General features: G+C 42.7%; 3 protein-coding genes across 3 annotated transcripts in view; all 3 read right to left on the bottom strand.

Annotated features, from left to right (window-relative positions):
- Positions 1-1823: 1823 nt before the first annotated feature.
- On the bottom strand, positions 1824-4505 carry LOC131698556 (uncharacterized). Its single transcript, XM_058990678.1, has 7 exons — positions 4396-4505; positions 3931-4105; positions 3430-3544; positions 2955-3052; positions 2657-2739; positions 2140-2514; positions 1824-1899 (listed from the first exon to the last, which is right to left on the bottom strand). Exons 2-7 carry the CDS (start codon positions 4083-4085, stop codon positions 1889-1891), a joined length of 837 nt encoding a protein of 278 aa, XP_058846661.1. The 5' UTR covers positions 4086-4105; positions 4396-4505; the 3' UTR covers positions 1824-1888.
- A 142-nt stretch (positions 4506-4647) lies between these two features.
- Positions 4648-22257, bottom strand: part of LOC131705009 (uncharacterized) — a 33605-nt gene continuing 15995 nt past the window's right edge. Inside the window, exons 2-3 of the mRNA XM_059006886.1 lie at positions 5017-5964; positions 4648-4767 (exon numbers count right to left, since the gene is read on the bottom strand). Of these exons, the coding sequence (XP_058862869.1) occupies positions 4648-4767; positions 5017-5964 (1068 nt within the window). The remainder of the gene's footprint in view (positions 4768-5016; positions 5965-22257) is intronic.
- LOC131698555 (uncharacterized) lies at positions 17569-19545 on the bottom strand. Its single transcript, XM_058990670.1, has 2 exons — positions 17952-19545; positions 17569-17703 (listed from the first exon to the last, which is right to left on the bottom strand). The coding sequence occupies exons 1-2, from the start codon at positions 19527-19529 to the stop codon at positions 17584-17586; spliced, it is 1698 nt and encodes a 565-aa protein (XP_058846653.1). The 5' UTR covers positions 19530-19545; the 3' UTR covers positions 17569-17583.

The raw sequence follows: 22257 nt of genomic DNA, 5'->3' as shown, positions 1-22257 counted from the left end.
CAGGACATTCTGAAATATTGAAACCACTCTGTTGGAGATGATACACAATTAAGGAGTCATAGTTCTCTTTGAAAAATGTGAACAGGAAATTTACATCATCAAGAATGTCCTGCTGAACAGACCGTGGAAGAATGTTCTTTTCTCTGCACTTCAGGATAAAGCTACATACATTTTCTCTGAAATTTTCCATCAACTGACCTAAACTCAAAGGATGACTATGAACATCCTCTGCATTAACATGCTCATATTCCTCCTGACTGATGACTTCTTGAACTACATTTTCATGCGTAACTGTTGTACTATGTTTTCGATAAACATGTCGTCTGTAGGATTCATATTTAAAGAAAGTACACCGACAGTTGTTTAGGCCACACATTATAGTAAAACTTGGTTCATGGGCATGGATTAAGCCAACATGTTGTATTAATTTAACCAATGTATAAGTACTAAATGCACATTTTGGGCAATGGTAATGTGTTCTAAAAGACACTGTTGGTGAAAATTTAATTAAGGAAGTTAGTAATTCGTGCCAGTGTTGTCGGTAGTGGTTTGTCCTGATCTAGTTTCAACTGTAGAACATTCCGTTGCAGGAAAGTCATAGTGTTCTTGAGATGTGTGGGTATGATACATCGTACACAAAGTAACTTAAATGTTGAGACAAGTTAGCCCTGCAGATCAACCCAATCCATCTTGACTAACACCACTGCATTACTCTTGGAGAATACAGAGCTCCACCCAGTGATTTCTAGCAACTGCATGCTTGGATAAGGAGTAGCTGGCTCATTCTCCAATAAAAAAAAAAAACAGGTAAGTCAAACAAATCAGGTGGTAAAGTTTGTTTCTAACTTTAGATGTCTCCTTTTACTAAACTCCAAATACCAGTTGTCCTATAAAATAAACATGGAACCCATTGTATGGTCCTTTTCATATAATGTATTATACTATATTTTGGGAGGGGAAGTGACCTTCAGAATTCTAAATAAGGAAAAAAAAAGTGGGGAAAACAAATTAGTGCGCAGAATGTGTTTTTAGGGTTTTAAAATGTGCAGAGATTGGAAATCATATGAATTACAAGACAAATGTAATTCTTACATATACTTGAATTAATACAGATTGTTTGTTCTGTATCATGACATTGCCCAATGCTTTGGATGGCAGAAAGACTCATGTTGCAGAGCAGTTGGATCCATTCCTGGTTTTACTGGGAGTGTAATAACATACCTGATCTTGTTACCTGTACACAATGTGGCTAATCAAGCTAGTAGTTTTATTTCCATCCCTGAGCTTTGAGGCACATCAAATATATATTCAACTTTTGTTCAGTGTCCAAAGTTTTAGGTTGTGGTTCTTTGGCACTATGTGGTGGTTCAAGTACAGCAGATGTTAGTGCATGGGGAGCTTTTTCCCCTGCTCTCAGGCGGTGTAATCCCACCAGACCAAGGTGGGTATGGAGGCTGTCACACTTCCTTTCTAATGAAACGGAAGGCAAAAGTTGGTCCTAGATTTGTGGTTTCCTCAGCACATACCAGCATTCAGTCAGTTTATAGTCATTTAGCAGACACTTCTCCACAGCGACTTGGAGATGAACTACGCAATAGCAGAGTCACTTACAACAGGAGCTCTGTTTCAAGTCTCATCCTTAAACCAAACAAAAGCCACCATTCTAAAAAGATAGAGGGGAGGCCATTCAGCCCATCTAAAATCAGAGGTGGTTCAGAGGAGCCAACTGATCTCAACTTATTTAACCCAGCCCATTTGTTTACTGGGTACATTTAAAACCAATTCAGATGAGGGACAAAATAACTGAAAGTACAAAAAAGGTATACAAAAATGTCAACACCTTTATTTAGCAGTCATGATAATCCAATAACTAGACAGAACTGCATCTTCAGTTACCACCTGGAGAAAGAAACACGGATGATCAGTATTAGAATTGCATGCAGAACAAGGGCAATGTGGATTTTAAAAGTGCACCACAACTACAGAGTGCTTCATCTCCAAAAACTAAACAGTAAAAAACGTGCCATATCCTCAATAAGACAATTGAAATATTACTTTGCTTCTTCCCATACTCCTCATGGTAGACCCTCCGTACGCCAGTTAAAAGCCACAGAATGTGCAAGAATTAAAAAAGCATACCGGCTTCCTCTGCAGACAGAGCCCTCCACTCATCCGCCTCTTCGAAGGGACCAGGCTCCCCAGCCCCCTCATAGTTCTCAGTGTCACTGTGCTCTGGCACCTTGGAGGCATCATAGGTACCTTCCAAATGCTGGTTCGGATCATCAGAATTGTCATTGCCTTCTGCCTCAACATCCAAAAGCCTGTTATAGTCATTCTCGTCAAAGGCATCGTCCTCTGGAGACAGTGCCTCCCGATCCTCTTTGGACACGCCTTCGGAAGACAGCAAGTCCTCCTCCAGTTCAAGAATGGCCGCGCCAGTCTTCCTCTCCCCGTCGTCACCTCCCTGCTTTTCAAGGACCAGCAGGGCATCGCTGCTTATGGTGCTCTTAGTAACTGAGGGGATACATTTAAAAATAAATACATTTTAGCGTACAAGCCAAGGTCTTACCACTGCTACAAGAGTCACTCAAGCAGAAGTTACTGGATCTGCAATTTTTACACCCTTCCCCTTGCTTTCTGGGGGTCGTATACATACCGATGGGCAAAGTCACATCTTCATTTATGCACACAGAGTCACAGCAGGAACAGACACTGTGGTTACCTTCAAGTTCCACCCACCTGAACAGAGACATTAGTAGTTATTCACATGGAACTGCCTCAAGTTACATGCTCCTAGAAAGAGCATGGTGCCTCATTGGAATGCCACCCTCCCAGAACTATGGAAACCAAATCTTTAGTTCTAGAAAATTGACACATCATTAATGGTTGCCTTCATCTTGCACTACCCAAGACATGCAATGGAGCGATACCTTTAACCCTTAAATGGAACCTACCTGTTCACGTTCTTATCATAGTGGCAAGATTTGGTACTCTGCGTTACCATGCTGTTGCTCGTTACCACCATTGTGCAGTGCATGTAGTACTGGTTTACCTTGGGAATAGAATGGAGAATTATTTCCTTAGCAATATTAGACAGACTATACACCAGATGACTGGAGAGCAACTTGGTCAACTTCTGCAGCTAACCATTTGTGTTCATGCATGCAAGCAGTGCGCGTCAGACATCTTAACTACATTGAATGAGCGTCAGGCCACACCACCTAAACACGGCACGATCATAGCCATTAACTTTGGGCTGCCATTCACTTCATGCAAAAGTCACACTTCCAACACATGCTGGCAATATCGTTTTACGAAGAGTGAACACGGCACTGGTGTCAGAGTAGCAGAAGAAACTCCAATTGCATTGGAAGAGATCTGGGTGCCAAAGCCCAGTATAGGGATGAGCAGGTACAAAGGGAAACCTACCAGAGGGGACAGCGTGTTGAACTGGAAAGCATCAACAATTAAATTGATTGTATTGTTGGTTCTGGGAGGCACAAAATGGGAGCTACAGGTTTCATACTTGCTGTCCACCATGCACCTGGAAAGGGAGGAAGTGCAATGAAAAGAGCATGTGGGTTTCAAGCACAGAACAGGATTGCAAAAAGTAATTTGTAAGCCCTGGCATATTTAAGATGCAATGTCACTGCTGTGGTGTGTTGAGGTAATGCAACTCCAGTGTCAATAAAGTCACTCCCAAGTCATTACCTTGCAACATGCGACACCAAAGCCATATACTACAACTGCCATAAAGTTGAACATTTGCCTCCATCTAAAATTGTAGTTCATGCAAAGTGAACTGTGAGCACAGGGTTGGAGCATCCCTGTGAAGCATTATCAGTCATGCAGTGGTTTTAGAACAGCTGACCTCCACAGAAAGCCAGGAGAGCAGCATCCAGGTTTTCATAGAATAACCAATAGTCTTACCCATAATTCTCAATCACTGTGTATCTGGGCGTTGAATTTGAAGCTGGAGATGCGGTTGCATAACAGCTGTGGATGAAAAGCTTTGTCCCAGGAATAGTAAGATTTGTAGTAGCTTGAAAGTGTATGGGTTGTCCAAGGTAGAATGTATTCATCATGCGCTCAGGAACCCAGTCACCTAAGGAGTAAAAAAAACCCACACAAGGTGGGAGGGTGGAACAGACAGTTGAAGCATGCAGTTGGGGGGGGATTAGCATTAAAACGGGACACTATTTTGACATGTGGACTCCCAGGAGAACCACAGTACAGTGTAGCACCCCCGCTTCAACAGTACTTGTCCTCATCTGTATACACCCTATTTAAAATCATAGATAATAGGGAACCCTTAATGATATACAGAACAAGACATGCTGTAGGTACTACACTACGCTTTATATAGTTATATAACCGTTGAAGAGTTCTGCTTACCATTAATTATTTTTAGGGCAAAGCCGTATGGGGTCTTGAGACTCTTGAACCGAGTTGGATTCCTCCAAAGCGGACGAATACCGTGCCTGTAGACATGGTGATACCTACAAACAGGAAGAATCAAGCGGACGAGTTTTTCAATGCAATATGACTCTTGGACATTAGCTTTGTTAAACCGCTTTTAAAACCGGGGTGATTTAAAAGAATAAACAAGTCCGCTTTTGCCATGCCGTATAATTAGAAAGAGGTTCCTTACCTATAGTAACGACACTGAAGGGGTACAGTGAATGGCATAGATCTCCGAATTGTACTGTTTTGCACAGATGGAACATATTTAAGGACGTTCTTGTACACCAACTGTCCAGCTTCCACCTTGAAGGTGGTGTAGAAAGAGAATATGAAGTTAGAACATCGGAAAGCAGGTTTAAAATGACACACAAATAAAAGCACACACTACATACATAGGAATCGTAACGTTACACATTGTGCATGAAACTACATTGATGTATATTAAAAAAAAGCGCCACCCCACACACCCTGATGCATCATCCATTGCTTGTAACAGTCAAGTGAAGCTAGAAATATGTAAAGTCAGAACTCTCTACGGCATGGGATACTCACAGACGCCTGGCTTCCACATTCTTTGAGGCCGTATGTAAAGAGAAGATACCCACCAGAGACTCCATTGCTTCTGCAGCTGGTCCCCAGAGTCAACTGGCCTGCTTTACACTTGAATCCATACAGGTCAGTCCTTACCCTCACGTACATTTTGTTTTCGCTGCACAACACGCGGACCGCTGCAGCAAGACTAATGGGTAGCGGCCGGGGCATAGGAACAGGCTTGGGATTCATGACCTTTTGGAGCTCAGGCGGCACGGGCACGTTGAAAGGGATCACCCGAGGGCTAAGCAGCTTGAAAGGAAAGGGAGTGACAGGCACTGGGATGCCGTAAGGCGGAATAAACTTCAAAGGGTAAGGCCTTGGTTGTATTGGAGGTTGAACCGGAACATTTTCCTCACTGTGTATCTCCGTCTCAACCTGCTGAATGGTATCGTGCTCCTCGCCCTGCACCTGCTCAATGGGGTCGTGCTCCTCACCCTGCACAATGGGGTCGTGCTCCTCGCCCTGCACCTGCACAATGGGGTCGTGCTCCTCGCCCTGCACAATGGGGTCGTGCTCCTCGCCCTGCACAATGGGGTCGTGCTCCTCGCCCTGCACAATGGGGTCGTGCTCCTCGCCCTGCACAATGGGGTCGTGCTCCTCGCCCTGCACCTGCTCAATAGGGTCGTGCTCCTCGCCCTGCACAATGGGGTCGTGCTCCTCGCCCTGCACAATGGGGTCGTGCTCCTCGCCCTGCACAATGGGGTCGTGCTCCGCGCCCTGCACAATGGGGTCGTGCTCCGCGCCCTGCACAATGGGGTCGTGCTCCGCGCCCTGCACAATGGGGTCGTGCTCCTCGCCCTGCACAATGGGGTCGTGCTCCTCGCCCTGCACAATGGGGTCGTGCTCCTCGCCCTGCACAATGGGGTCATGCTCCTCGCCCTGCTCAATGGGGTCGTGCTCCTCGCCCTGTACCTGCTCAATAGGGTCATACTCCTCGCCCTGTACCTGCTCAATAGGGTCATACTCCTCACCCTGTACCTGCTCAATAGGGTCGTACTCCTCGCCCTGTACCTGCTCAATAGGGTCGTACTCCTCGCCTTGCACCTGCTCAATGGGGTCGTACTCCTCGCCCTGTACCTGCTCAATGGGGTCGTACTCCTCGCCCTGTACCTGCTCAATGGGGTCGTACTCCTCGCCCTGCACTTGCTCAGTAGGATCATTTCCCTTGCTGCGTAGCTCGCTATACGTCTCTGTTTCGCCGTGCTCCGCAGAGATCTGCAAAGCAAAAATACCTGCAACTGAAAAGCAGGAAAAAAGGAGGAAAAACTGCATCGCCGATGGAACGGAACGGCGCAATGACCGGGACGCTCCACGGCACCCAGCAAACAACTCCATTATACCCTTAACAAGAACCGAAGAGATACCATTGTTTTTCCAGACCACACTTTTATAGCGCTTCCCATTAACAATAATCACCTGTGACCAATGCCAGCTAATTACCCCTGTAGTCAAATGTGACGATCACCTTTAACACCTTCAATGGACTCCAGTTAAATCAGATGATTCTTCTTGATAACCTCCCATTCAATCGACTGATTCTAGTCAGATCGGGTGTCAAATGTCAGTCTGTCTCTCGTGTGCTGGCAGTTGCTTTTGTTTTTTCTTTATTTTGATTTGCAAATCTAACCCGTAATCTTTGCAGAAACGCATTTATTTGAGTCGTATTGCGTTGCTAGAACTGCAGTACATAGTAGTAATGCTTGGGATACCACTGCACCTGTATGATTCAAACCACGAGCCAATTTTCTAGCCGCTTTGGTGGTAATCCTACACTATATGTTTATAACATGTAGCTCAAAAATAATAATTAAACGGGAGAGCTATTTCTTATTTAATGTGACGTCACTTCCATATGTTATATAATAAATATTCTATATGCTATAGAACCAATGTTACCCTCCCTCCCATTCAATCACTTCCAATTATTGGTCCCGACATTTTTCTCCAAAATTTAAAAAATGTCCCGATTTCTAAAGGCGCCAGATTAGCACTCGTTACTTTAATTACAGAAACACTCGGCAATCATATTCAAAAATATGGTTCCAGAATAATATTTTGAATCTAGGTTCCTGTAGCCCTACTAAATAAAAAATATGCAAAATGATCTAAATTAAGGGTAAAAAAGCAATACATCTGGCTATAACATCTAGTTGAACCTGGGCACGAACTGGAAATTGAAAGCGGCGTGCTTGTGCCGCAGTCAGAGGTTGTTTTTCTTAGTTTAATGCTAAAGCACTATATTCAAATAAGCAGCATGCTTAAAAAAAAATAGGTCAGAATCGCAAAAATAAATAAATAAAGTTATGAGCACTTCTACCTAGAACAGCCAAAGGTAGTCATTTTGACGGCTTGCTACAACACATGCTTTTATTGTTAGTTTAACCTACAATACGCTATGTTTTTTTAAAACGTATACAAGCCTGTTTGTTATCTGTACCTCCGAGTTTACAGCAGTATGTATTTGAATAGAATAGAATATTGCTCTTGACTTCTAGATATGTGTTATCCAAATATCCAGTGTAATCCTATCAATTCCTTGGAGAACTGCCGTCTGGCTGTCTAAGTGGGCATATATAGTCTGCTGTATTATAATATTACTATTATAAGAATTGTTCGATAAATCCTTGATATTTTTGCGTTTTGATCTGAGAGCAACTACAAATATATTTGCCTTGGCATCAAATATTTGGAACGACTTCATTGAAAACAAAAATGCCTGTTTCAAGCTAAACATAAAACATTACATGGACAAGCAGCTGTTTCCGACAAAAGCACGGTGTCGCTGGACAAACAAACCTGTCAAATATGGGATCAGGTTTTGGCTGGCAGCGGACCTGCCCCTACCTGTGCAAAGATAAAACTCGCCCCCCGCTGGTCAGAGACTGGGTGACAGTGTGTTAGGCTGATGTAACCGTGCTTAGGAAAAGAGATGAATGTTACCAATATACATATCTATTATTTCACTGTAATTAGCGAAACAGTTGAAGAAAAAAATACAGCCTGGTTGCAACAGTAAACAAAGAAGAAGAGCGTTTCCACCTTCTGCGCAAAACTAGTACTCACTGAAAGCAATCACCAGTGTCCAGGTGCTGTATTTTACAATGTGCTGGACGTGGCAGCCATCAATTCCTTCGTTTTGTACAATGAATGCACCGGGGAAAATATCAGTAGGATATATCTCTTATAATGCTAGCCACGGTGCTTTGGCAGAAACATTTGGCTCAGAAAACTGCAAAGCTGCAGGGAAACGCAGCTCAAACTGGATACAGTGCGTAGCCATCAAGTGACACACGCATCAGACAACAATGCCAGGTAACTAAATACAATACAAATAAAACTTCTGATAGCTGTGCCGAGTGTGAAAGAGCAGTATGTGGTAAATGCACACAAGTTGATAAGCGTTACATCTGTGTGGATTGTGCTAATATGGGGGCTACTTTGAAGCATGTTTCCCTGAATGCGCATTCCCGTTACACTGTGGGAACGGAGTTATTTTCTTTTTTATGTTATTTTTTTTATAAATAATTATTTCGATTTTACAATTGTGTATGTAGGCCTACATATAACGAGTTTGCAGCTGGTTACACAATATTTTCTTTTTAAATGTTTATTTTATTAAAGTTTTTCATTTTTTGGAAGTATGTGAAAAAAAGCCCTTTATGTTATTTTTGTAAATAATGACTTCGTTTTCACAATTTCGTATGTACATATAGCAGTTTACACCTGTTTACACAATATCTTCTTTTGAAATGTTCATTTTATTATAGTTTTTCATTATTTACGTCAGCCTTTTATATGATTATATATATATATATCTAAATTAGCGCATATAATGCAATATATATATATATATATATATATATATATATATATATATATATATATATATATATATATATATATATATATATGTGCTAGCTGTAGTTCATCAACATCCGTTTTGATATGTTCTTGGGAGAACTAGATGTGTAAGCATACCAGTTACATGTGGACAATTATTAAGGATTACAGGTTTATTATGATTTAGATGAGTGCTTTGTGCCACGGTACAGTCATTACAATGTTTGTTATTATGCCTGATTTTTTGCAGCACTGCATTGTGGTAGCACCGTATAATTTCCTTCTAATATCGTGTCCTCCTTCCTTTAAATAACACCGTGTAACAATTTTTTTTTCTTTGGTTCCTGGGTAGTAAGTGTTATTTCCTAATTGCTTATGCCTCAAAAGTATAGAAAATGGCTATTATTCCCCACAAACTTTGCTTTTGTGACCAGGAAAGTGATATTTTGAAATTTACCTATTTTCCAGAAGATTCCAGATAGATTCAGTGCTGAGTAAACTTTGAGTAACTTCTAGAACTTTCTAGAACTTTCCAGTAATATAAATAGTAGTATAAATACAGGGGCCTTAAGCCCACCAGTTCAGTTTAGTTCCAGCTGCCTAAGTGGATACATATCTGCATTTTTCTGAGATGGCATCAAGAAGCTGCAAGCATCCGGCAGACCCATTTTGCTATGTCTGTAGCCAATTTATCAAGACAAGAGCGAAAAAGTACTCCGTGGAAGCATCTGCTAAGATGTGTGAGGCCTACAAGGCATATTTCGGCATGCCTGTCGGGGATCAAGACAAACCCTGGGCACCTCATTTCACCTGCGAGCACTGCAAAAAAACTCTGGAAGGTAAGATGGACAATTGTTGCTCGGAATTTTATGTTATAAAATTTGTTAAAATTTTTAAAATTGTAAACGTTTTTAATTTTAAAATGTTTTACAATTTTCAATGTTATTGAAAAAATATATCATATATGAAAAATGTTGCGAGAATCTCTTACACATTAGTCATGGGTGAAATAAATGTATTTTTGTAGGATGATACAGAGGGGAAAAGAGAGCCATGAAGTTCGCTATCCCAAGAATTTGGCGGGAACCCACTGACAACTCAAGCAACTGTTACTTCTGCATGGTGGACCCTTCCAAGCGGACCGAGTTCTCTGTGGGGAGGAACAACGTCAAGTGGGAGCCACTGGTGGACCCCCGGAAGGTGCTGATGCCACCACTGCACATCAAATTGGGCCTTATGAAACAATTTGTCAGAGCTCTAGATAAGGAGTCGGCAGCCTTCAAGTACCTTCAAGACTTCTTCCCTAAGCTGTCTTAGGGAAGATAAAGAAGATACTGGAGTGCAATGAATTCCCCAAGAAGCTCACTAGTAAGGAGAAAGCGGCTTGGAACAGCTTTGTCGCAGTGGTTCGGGGCTTCCTGGGCAATCACAAGGCCGAAAACTATGTGGAGCTGGTTGAGACTCTGGTGAAGAACTACGGCACAGTGGGCTGTAGGATGTCTCTCAAAGTCCATATCCTTGATGCTCATCTTGATAAATTCAAGGAGAACATGGGAGCGTACTCGGAGGAGCAAGGCGAGCGCTTCCACCAGGATATACTGGACTTTGAACGCCACTACCAAGGACAGTATAACGAGAACATGATGGGAGACTACATTTGGGGGCTGATTCGTGAAAGTGATTTACAGTATAATCGTAAATCTCGAAAAACTACTCACTTCTAAATCTTTTGTAGTCATTTTTGTATTACTTTAGTATAAATACATGTTAATTTGGATTCATATGTTGTTTTTTTCTGACTTTATGTGAATGAAAAGACACAAATTTGCCCGTTTTCTCATTGGAAATAGGTAAATTTCAAAATATCACTGTCCTGGTCACAAAAGCAAAGTTTGTGGGGAATAATAGCCATTTTCTATACTTTTGAGGCATAAGCAATTAGGAAATAACACTTACTACCCAGGAACAAAAATTGTGTTACATAGTGTAATTCTTTATAACATATCCTTAAACTACCATTAAAAGCCTTAGAAAAGGGAGATTTAGAAAAACTATATAGAAAAAAATGAACGCTGTTATTGTAGGTCAGCAGCAAATGGAACGTGTTCTCATAAAAGTTTGATGGCACAGACCGTGCTGCTCTTGTTTTGACTGAAAGCCCCCAACTCAACCCTGCTGTGAAACATAAAAAGACAAAACTATAATAGCAATTTTGAAAAGGATTTATTTTGTTGTAAATTTAGTTTACATTTTATTTGGAGTTTCTCTTGAAAAATAAAAAACTGTAAGTAAACTATATTTGTGTGATTTTTATATATATATATATATATATATATATATATATATATATATATATATATATATATACGTGTGTGTGTGTGTGTGTATGATCCACGTATAAGAACATAAGAACATAAGAAAGTTTACAAACGAGAGGAAGCCATTCGGCCCATCTTGCTCGTTTGGTTGTTAGTAGCTTATTGATCCCAGAATCTCATCAAGCAACTTCTTCCAGGGTGTCAGCTTCAACAACATTACTGGGGAGTTGGTTCCAGACCCTCACAATTATCTGTGTAAAAAAGTGCCTCCTGTTTTCTGTTCTGAATGCCTCTTTATCTAATCTCTATCTGCGACCCCTGGTCCGTGTTTCTTTTTTCAGGTCGAAAAAGTCCCCTGGGTCGACATTGTCAATACCTTTTAGGATTTTGATTGCTTGAATCAGATCACTGCGTAGTCTTCTTTGTTCAAGACTGAATAGATTCAATTCTTTTAGCCTGTCTGCATAGGACATGCCTTTTAAACCCGGGATAATTCTGGTTGCTCTTCTTTGCACTCTTTCTAGAGCAGCAGTATCCTTTTTGTAACGAGGTGACCAGAACTGAACACAATATTCTAGGTGAGGTCTTACTAATGCATTGTAAAGTTTTAACATTACTTCCCTTGATTTAAATTCATCACTTCTCACAATATATCCAAGTATCTTGTTGGCATTTTTTTTTAAAGCTTTCCCACATTGTCTAGATGAGGACATTTCTGAGTCAACATAAACTCCAAAGTCTTTTTCATTTTCATGTGGTGTCCTTGCGTGTGACTAAGAATGCATGAATAAAATACAGTAACCAATCATTTTAAGTTCTTACATTTTAACAGTATACATAACAACAGAAGTGTTTTATTTTTCACAACCGCTTTTTTTAAACAACTCGCTGGTGCAAGCCGTTCTTTTGAACCTTGAGAAAGTCCATCATAGTCTTTTGTTTCAGCGACGCAAAATATGTTTGCCGGGCTTCACCAAGTAAATGCCTCAGGAGAACTAATTGTCACAGACGGTTCTGGCACCTCCCTTTTGTGCTATAAATCATTAGATCCTTTTGCATGGAAGGCCTCGGTTGCAAGGGTGTGCGGTTCTTTGATGGACCCTATGGAAGGCTGTGGGTATTCACTGACACAGAAGTTGTAATTGAAACACCGCACAGGTGCTCGGTTTTATTTATTTTTTGATCGTGTGATTTGTATTGATTTCTTTTAGCCCGCAGAGGGCGCTGTTGTCCGTGGTCTGGCTAACAACTATGATATCCAGAACTTACGGGAATACCACGGCAGGGTACTCAGTACAGTTCAGGTGCACTCGCAGCAGGTGCTCAAAAAACGAAAAGGCAAAAAGAAACAGGGAAAATAAAACACAGTAATGAAAACTACAAAATAAATGTGCTATACTTTGCAGCGTGATTTTCCCCAGTCACCGCTACCCTTACGACCCGGGTCTCCGTCCTACTCTATGCTGTTTCGTCAGCTAACTCTAAAACAATATTATTATTATTTGTTTATTTAGCAGACGCCTTTATCCAAGGCGACTTACAGAGACTAGGGTGTGTGAACAATGCATCAGCTGCAGAGTCACTTACAGTTACATCTCACCCGAAAGACGGAGCACAAGGAGGTTAAGTGACTTGCTCAGGGTAACACACTGATTTAGTGGCTGAGGTGGGATTTGAACCAGGGACCTCCTGGTTACAAGCCCTTTTCTTTAACCACTGGACCACACAGCCTCATCGGGGTCTGTCCAAGGATTCCCCACTTTCTCTCTATTTCTTTAGTTTCTTCTCTCTGAGTTTCAGGTCTTTTCTCCTGTCCGTCTGTGGTCTTGCCGAGCAGCGAGACCGCTTGCTCGTTGTTCAGGTCTAAAGGGGCAGATCTGAGGAAACAGCACAGTATTAATTTATAGGATCAACAATCCCACTAAAATCCGCCTCCCAGCCACTCAGAGAGAGGGAAAGCGCGCACACCCTCTTCCCCACATCTCTGTGTCACTGCCATGACTGACAGGCAGATCCCACAGGATTTGCCAACCTTGAATGATAACCAACAGGTGTCTGAAACCTGCTTGTGCAGGCAAATTTTTAGAAACCAAGAGGGAGGTCAAGCTTGGTCCAAGCACGGTACCAGTTAATACAAGGATATTATATTTAACATAGTTTATTATATCTTGATTTTAAATGAAAATAACTGGACTTGCCACTGTATGCGTATTCAGAGGCAGTCTTTGTCAAATACTTTGTTAGCACACATTTGTATATGAAGTTAAACTGACCCATTGACAACACACTGAAAAGGTAACATAATACGCAGCTAAGAGGGACATTTATATTTTTTTGACCCAGGTTAAAATCATTAAATAGAGCTGGTGTTACATATTAAAAACACCTCTTGCATATACTTGCATTGAATTTGGTAGCAAGGACCCTGTGAACTCCAGTTTACCTCAATTTTAGGGAAAGGAGGGGTGGAAGATAGTGAACCATGCGCTCACATGCACTTAAATTTTGAAAATAGAGTTGACCAGATCCTTCTAGAAAATATCATTAACTCAAAGATAGAAACTGTCAAAGCAGATTGGTGATCAGATTTAATTGGGACTCCTCATGTATTCAATAGAGGGAAAAATCCTATAAAAACCAAGGTAAAACCAGTCAAGGATCACGCGACTTGCTAACTACAAGTTGAGTGGTCTATGCTCTGAAAAAAAAAAAACTGGTTGCTGTTTGGTCGTATTCACAAGTCTCTGCCTTTTGAAGACAGTTCTTATTTTTCAATATAGCGCATATATGTGAATTTGGTATCTCTTTTATATTGATGTATTGCTATAAGGTATAGAAATTATGTTTTAGTCCAAAGAGAGACTCATGTTGCAGAGCAGTTGGATCCATTCCTGGTTTTACTGGGAGTGTAATAAGATACCTGATCTTGTTACCTGTACACAATGTGGCTAATCAAGCTAGTAGTTTTATTTCCATCCCTGAGCTTTGAGACACAAATATATATTCAAGTTTTGTTCAGTGTCCAAAGTTTTAGGTTGTGGTTATTTGGCACGATGTGGTGGTTCAAGTACAGCAGATGTTAGTGCATGGGGAGCTTTTTCCCCTGCTCTCAGGCGGTGTAATCCCACCAGACCAAGGTGGGTATGGAGGCTGTCACACTTCCTTTCTAATGAAACAGAAGGCAAAAGTTGGTCCTAGATTTGTGGTTTCCTCAGCACATACCAGCATTGTCAGTTTATAGTCATTTAGCAGACACTTCTCCAAAGCGACTTGGAGATGAACTACGCAATAGCAGAGTCACTTACAACAGGAGCTCTGTTTCAAGTCTCATCCTTAAACCAAACAAAAGCCACCATTCTAAAAAGATAGAGGGGAGGCCATTCAGCCCATCTAAAATCGGAGGTGGTTCAGAGGAGCCAACTGATCTCAACTTATTTAATCCAGCCCATTTGTTTACTGGGTACATTTAAAACCAATTCAGATGAGGGACAAAATAACTGAAAGTACAAAAAAGGTATAAAAAATGTCAACACCTTTATTTAGCAGTCATGATAATCCAATAACTAGACAGAACTGCATCTTCAGTTACCACCTGGAGAAAGAAACACGGATGATCAGTATTAGAATTGCATGCAGAACAAGGGCAATGTGGATTTTAAAAGTGCCACAATAAACACACACCACAACTACAGAGTGCTTCATCTCCAAAAACTAAACAATAAAAAACGTGCCATATCCTCAATAAGACAATTGAAATATTACTTTGCTTCTTCCCATACTCCTCATGGTAGACACTCCGTACGCCAGTTAAAAGCCACAGAATGTGCAAGAATTAAATAAAGCATACCGGCTTCCTCTGCAGACAGAGCCCTCCACTCATCCGCCTCTTCGAAGTGACCAGGCTCCCCAGCCCCCTCATAGTTCTCAGTGTCACTGTGCTCTGGCACCTTGGAGGCATCATAGGTACCTTCCAAATGCTGGTTCGGATCATCAGAATTGTCATTGCCTTCTGCCTCAACATCCAAAAGCCTGTTATAGTCATTCTCGTCAAAGGCATCGTCCTCTGGAGACAGTGCCTCCCGATCCTCTTTGGACACGCCTTTGTAAGACAGCAAGTCCTCCTTCAGTTCAAGAATGGCCGCGCCAGTCTTCCTCTCCCCGTCGTCACCTCCCTGCTTTTCAAGGACCAGCAGGGCATCGCTGCTTATGGTGCTTTTAGTAACTGAGGGGATACATGTAAAAATAAATACATTTTAGCGTACAAGCCAAGGTCTTACCACTGCCACAAGAGTCACTCAAGCAGAAGTTACTGGATCTGCAATTTTTACACCCTTCCCCTTGCTTTCTGGGGGTCGTATACATACCGATGGGCAAAGTCACATCTTCATTTATGCACACAGAGTCACAGCAGGAACAGACACTGTGGTTACCTTCAAGTTCCACCCACCTGAACAGAGACATTAGTAGTTATTCACATGGAACTGCCTCAAGTTACATGCTCCTAGAAAGAGCATGGTGCCTCATTGGAATGCCACCCTCCCAGAACTATGGAAACCAAATCTTTAGTTCTAGAAAATTAACACATCATTAATGGTTGCCTTCATCTTGCACTACCCAAGACATGCAATGGAGCGATACCTTTAACCCTTAAATGGAACCTACCTGTTCACGTTCTTATCATAGTGGCAAGATTTGGTACTCTGCGTTACCATGCTGTTGCTCGTTACCACCATTGTGCAGTGCATGTAGTACTTGTTTACCTTGGGAATAGAATGGAGAATTATTTCCTTAGCAATATTAGACAGACGATACACCAGATGACTGGAGGAGCAACTTGGTCAACTTCTGCAGCTAACCATTTGTGTTCATGCATGCAAGCAGTGCGCGTCAGACATCTTAACTACATTGAATGAGCGTCAGGCCACACCACCTAAACACGGCACGATCATAGCCATTAACTTTGGGCTGCCATTCACTTCATGCAAAAGTCACACTTCCAACACATGCTGGCAATATCGTTTTACGAAGAGTGAACACGGCACTGGTGTCAGAGTAGCAGAAGAAACTCCAATTGCATTGGAAGAGATCTGGGTGCCAAAGCCCAGTATAGGGATGAGCAGGTACAAAGGGAAACCTACCAGAGGGGACAGCGTGTTGAACTGGAAAGCATCAACAATTAAATTGATTGTATTGTTGGTTCTGGGAGGCACAAAATGGGAGCTACAGGTTTCATACTTGCTGTCCACCATGCACCTGGAAAGGGAGGAAGTGCAATGAAAAGAGCATGTGGGTTTCAAGCACAGAACAGGATTGCAAAAAGTAATTTGTAAGCCCTGGCATATTTAAGATGCGATGTCATTGCTGTGGTGTGGTGAGGTAATGCAACTCCAGTGTCAATAAAGTCACTCCCAAGTCATTACCTTGCAACATGCGACACCAAAGCCATATACTACAACTGCCATAAAGTTGAACATTTGCCTCCATCTAAAATTGTAGTTCATGCAAAGTGAACTGTGAGCACAGGGTTGGAGCATCCCTGTGAAGCATTATCAGTCATGCCGTGGTTTTAGAACAGCTGACCTCCACAGAAAGCCAGGAGAGCAGCATCCAGGTTTTCATATAATAACCAATAGTCTTACCCATAATTCTCAATCACTGTGTATCTGGGCGTTGAATTTGAAGCTGGAGATGCGGTTGCATAACAGCTGTGGATGAAAAGCTTTGTCCCAGGAATAGTAAGATTTGTAGTAGCTTGAAAGTGTATGGGTTGTCCAAGGTAGAATGTATTCATCATGCGCTCAGGAACCCAGTCACCTAAGGAGTAAAAAAAAAAAACCCACACAAGGTGGGAGGGTGGAACAGACAGTTGAAGCATGCAGTTGGGGGGGGGGGGGGGATTAGCATTAAAACGGGACACTATTTTGACATGTGGACTCCCAGGAGAACCACAGTACAGTGTAGCACCCCCGCTTCAACAGTACTTGTCCTCATCTGTATACACCCTATTTAAAATCATAGATAATAGGGAACCCTTAATGATATACAGAACAAGACATGCTGTAGGTACTACACTACGCTTTATATAGTTATATAACCGTTGAAGAGTTCTGCTTACCATTAATTATTTTTAGGGCAAAGCCGTATGGGGTCTTGAGACTCTTGAACCGAGTTGGATTCCTCCAAAGCGGACGAATACCGTGCCTGTAGACATGGTGATACCTACAAACAGGAAGAATCAAGCGGACGAGTTTTTCAATGCAAGACGACTCTTGGACATTAGCTTTGTTAAACCGCTTTTAAAACCGGGGTGATTTAAAAGAATAAACAAGTCCGCTTTTGCCATGCCGTATAATTAGAAAGAGGTTCCTTACCTATAGTAACGACACTGAAGGGGTAGAGTGAATGGCATAGATCTCCGAATTGTACTGTTTTGCACAGATGGAACATATTTAAGGACGTTCTTGTACACCAACTGTCCAGCTTCCACCTTGAAGGTGGTGTAGAAAGAGAATATGAAGTTAGAACATCGGAAAGCAGGTTTAAAATGACACACAAATAAAAGCACACACTACATACATAGGAATCTTAACGTTACACATTGTGCCTGAAACTACATTGACGTATATTAAAAAAAGCGCCACCCCACACACCCTGATGCATCATCCATTGCTTGTAACAGTCAAGTGAAGCTAGAAATATGTAAAGTCAGAACTCTCTACGGCATGGGATACTCACAGACGCCTGGCTTCCACATTCTTTGAGGCCATATGTAAAGAGAAGATACCCACCAGAGACTCCATTGCTTCTGCAGCTGGTCCCCAGAGTCAACTGGCCTGCTTTACACTTGAATCCGTACAGGTCAGTCCTTACCCTCACGTACATTTTGTTTTCGCTGCACAACACGCGGACCGCTGCAGCAAGACTAATGGGTAGCGGCCGGGGCATAGGAACAGGCTTGGGATTCATGACCTTTTGGAGCTCAGGCGGCACGAGCGCGTTGACAGGGATCACCCGAGGGCTAAGCAGCTTGAAAGGAAAGGGAGTGACAGGCACTGGGATGCCGTAAGGCGGAATAAACTTCACAGGGTAAGGCCTTGGTTGTATTGGAGGTTGAACCGGAACATTTTCCTCACTGTGTATCTCCGTCTCAACCTGCTGAATGGTATCGTGCTCCTCGCCCTGCACCTGCTCAATGGGGTCGTGCTCCTCGCCCTGCACCTGCACAATGGGGTCGTGCTCCTCGCCCTGCACCTGCACAATGGGGTCGTGCTCCTCGCCCTGCACCTGCACAATGGGGTCGTGCTCCTCGCCCTGCGCAATGGGGTCGTGCTCCTCGCCCTGCGCAATGGGGTCGTGCTCCTCGCCCTGCGCAATGGGGTCGTGCTCCTCGCCCTGCGCAATGGGGTCGTGCTCCTCGCCCTGCGCAATGGGGTCGTGCTCCTCGCCCTGCGCAATGGGGTCGTGCTCCTCGCCCTGCGCAATGGGGTCGTGCTCCTCGCCCTGCGCAATGGGGTCGTGCTCCTCGCCCTGCGCAATGGGGTCGTGCTCCTCGCCCTGCGCAATGGGGTCGTGCTCCTCGCCCTGCGCAATGGGGTCGTGCTCCTCGCCCTGCACCTGCGCAATGGGGTCGTGCGCCTCGCCCTGCGCAATGGGGTCGTGCTCCTCGCCCTGCGCAATGGGGTCGTGCTCCCCGCCCTGCGCAATGGGGTCGTGCTCCTCGCCCTGCGCAATGGGGTCGTGCTCCTCGCCCTGCGCAATGGGGTCGTGCTCCTCGCCCTGCGCAATGGGGTCGTGCTCCTCGCCCTGCGCAATGGGGTCGTGCTCCTCGCCCTGCGCAATGGGGTCGTGCTCCTCGCCCTGTACCTGCTCAATGGGGTCATACTCCTCTCCCTGTACCTGCTCAATGGGGTCGTACTCCTCACCCTGTACCTGCTCAATGGGGTCGTACTCCTCGCCTTGCTCAATAGGGTCGTTCTCCTCCCCTTGCACCTGCTCAATGGGGTCGTGCTCCTCGCCCTGTACCTGCTCAATGGGGTCGTACTCCTCGCCCTGTACCTGCTCAATGGGGTCGTACTCCTCGCCCTGTACCTGCTCAATGGGGTCGTACTCCTCGCCCTGTACTTGCTCAGTAGGATCATTTCCCTTGCTGCGTAGCTCGCTATACGTCTCTGTTTCGCCGTGCTCCGCAGAGATCTGCGAAGCAAAAATACCTGCAACTAAAAAGCAGGAAAAAAGGAGGAAAAACTGCATCGCCGATGGAACGGAACTGCGCAATGACCTGGACGCTCCACGGCACCCAGCAAACAACTCCATTATACCCTTAACAAGAACCGAAGAGATACCTTAGTTTTTCCAGACCACACTTTTATAGCGCTTCCCATTAACAATAATCACCTGTGACCAATGCCAGCTAATTACCCATGTAGTCAAATGTGACGATCACCTTTAACACCTTCAATGGACTCCAGTTAAATCAGATGATTCTTCTTGATAACCTCCCATTCAATCGACTGATTCTAGTCAGATCGGGTGTCAAATGTCAGTCTGTCTCTCGTGTGCTGGCAGTTGCTTTTGTTTTTTCTTTATTTTGATTTGCAAATCTAACCCGTAATCTTTGCAGAAACGCATTTATTTGAGTCGTATTGCGTTGCTAGAACTGCAGTACCTAGTAGTAATGCTTGGGATACCACTGCACCTGTATGATTCAAACCACGAGCCAATTTTCTAGCCGCTTTGGTGGTAATCCTACACTATATGTTTATAACATGTAGTTCAAAAATAATAATTAAACGGGAGAGCTATTTCTTATTTAATGTGACGTCACTTCCATATGTTATATAATAAATATTCTATATGCTATAGAACCAATGTTACCCTCCCTCCCATTCAATCACTTCCAATTATTGGTCCCGACATTTTTCTCCAAAATTTAAAAAATGTCCCGATTTCCAAGGGCGCCAGATTAGCACTCGTTACTTTAATTACAGAAACACTCGGCAATCATATTCAAAAATATGGTTCCAGAATAATATTTTGAATCTAGGTTCCTGTATGCCTACTAAATAAAAAATATTCAAAATGATCTAAATTAAGGGTAAAAATGCAATACATCTGGCTATAACATCTAGTTGAACCTGGGCACGAACTGGAAATTGAAGGCGGCGTGCTTGTGCCGCAGTCAGAGGTTGTTTTTCTTAGTTTAATGCTAAAGCACTATATTCAAATAAGCAGCATGCTTAAAAAAAATAGGTCAGAATCGCAAAAATAAATAAATAAAGTTATGAGCACTTCTACCTAGAACAGCCAAAAGTAGTCATTTTGACGGCTTGCTACAACACATGCTTTTATTGTTAGTTTAACCTACAATACGCTATGTTTTTTTAAAACGTATACAAGCCTGTTTGTTATCTGTACCTCCGAGTTTACAGCAGTATGTATTTGAATAGAATAGAATATTGCTCTTGACTTCTAGATATGTGTTATCCAAATATCTAGTGTAATCCTATCAATTCCTTGGAGACCTGCCGTCTGGCTGTCTAAGTGAGCATATATAGTCTGCTGTATTATAATATTACTGTTACAAGAATTGTTCGATAAATCCTTGATATTTTTGCCTTGGCATCAAATATTTGGAACGACTTCATTGAAAACAAAAATGCCTGTTTCAAGCTAAACATAAAACATTACATGGACAAGCAGCTGTTTCCGACAAAAGCACGGTGTCGCTGGACAAACAAACCTGTCAAATATGGGATCAGGTTTTGGCTGGCAGCGGACCTGCCCCTACCTGTGCAAAGATAAAACTCGCCCCCCGCTGGTCAGAGACTGGGTGACAGTGTGTTAGGCTGATGTAACCGTGCTTAGGAAAAGAGATGAATGTTACCAATATACATATCTATTATTTCACTGTAATTAGCGAAACAGTTGAAGAAAAAAATACAGCCTGGTTGCAACAGCAAACAAAGAAGAAGAGCGTTTCCACCTTCTGCGCAAAACTAGTACTCACTGAAAGCAATCACCAGTGTCCAGGTGCTGTATTTTACAATGTGCTGGACGTGGCAGCCATCAATTCCTTCGTTTTGTACAATGAATGCACCGGGGGAAATATCAGCAGGATAGATCTCTTATGATCCTAGCCACGGAGCTTTGGCAGAAACATTTGCCAGGTAACTAAATACAATACAAATAAAACTTCTGATAGCTGTGCCGAGTGTGAAAGAGCAGTATGTGGTAAATGCACACAAGTTGATAAGCGTTACATCTGTGTGGATTGTGCTAATATGGGGGCTACTTTGAAGCATGTTTCCCTGAATGCGCATTCCCGTTACACTGTGGGAACGGAGTTATTTTCTTTTTTATGTTATTTTTTATAAATAATTATTTCGATTTTACAATTGTGTATGTAGGCCTACATATAACGAGTTTGCAGCTGGTTACACAATATTTTCTTTTGAAATGTTTATTTAATTATAGCTTTTTATTTTCTGGAAGTCGTGCTATGCAGTAGGGCAATGGTCGGCAACTGTAAAATGCAGCTGTATTTCATTTTTCAAATACATATTTTTCTTTTATCACTTACAATTCATATATATATATATATATATATATATATATATATATATATATATATATATATATATATAATGTTCTAATCTGTATATTTAGTTATCCAGACCACATAATTTACCGTACTGTGCTAAGTACTTTGTGTAAGTACAGATTTCTAAGGGATGACAGCCAAACTGGATATGTGAGTGTAAATTTGGTAGTTATAGTCATATAAGAATTAGCCAAATTGTAACAGGGGGAGACATGTGCTGACTCTTCTGACGTGTTCATAGTGCTGCAGGGAGAGGGCAGCTGCTCGTCAATATCTGCCTGTCAGTCATGGCGGTGACACGGAGAGGGGGGAGAGGGGGTGTGCGGACTTTCCTTCTCTCTGAGTGGCTGGGAGGCGGGTCTTGGGGGAATTGCTGACCCTATAAGTTTCATTCTGCTGTTCCCTCAGGTCTGCCCACGGAGACGTAAACGGCGTGCGGGA

Source organism: Acipenser ruthenus, chromosome 2 (genome assembly GCF_902713425.1).
Source record: "Acipenser ruthenus chromosome 2, fAciRut3.2 maternal haplotype, whole genome shotgun sequence".
Lineage (NCBI taxonomy): Eukaryota > Metazoa > Chordata > Actinopteri > Acipenseriformes > Acipenseridae > Acipenser > Acipenser ruthenus.
Note: the sequence above shows the minus strand (reverse complement) of the source record. Positions and strands in the feature narration are given on the sequence as shown.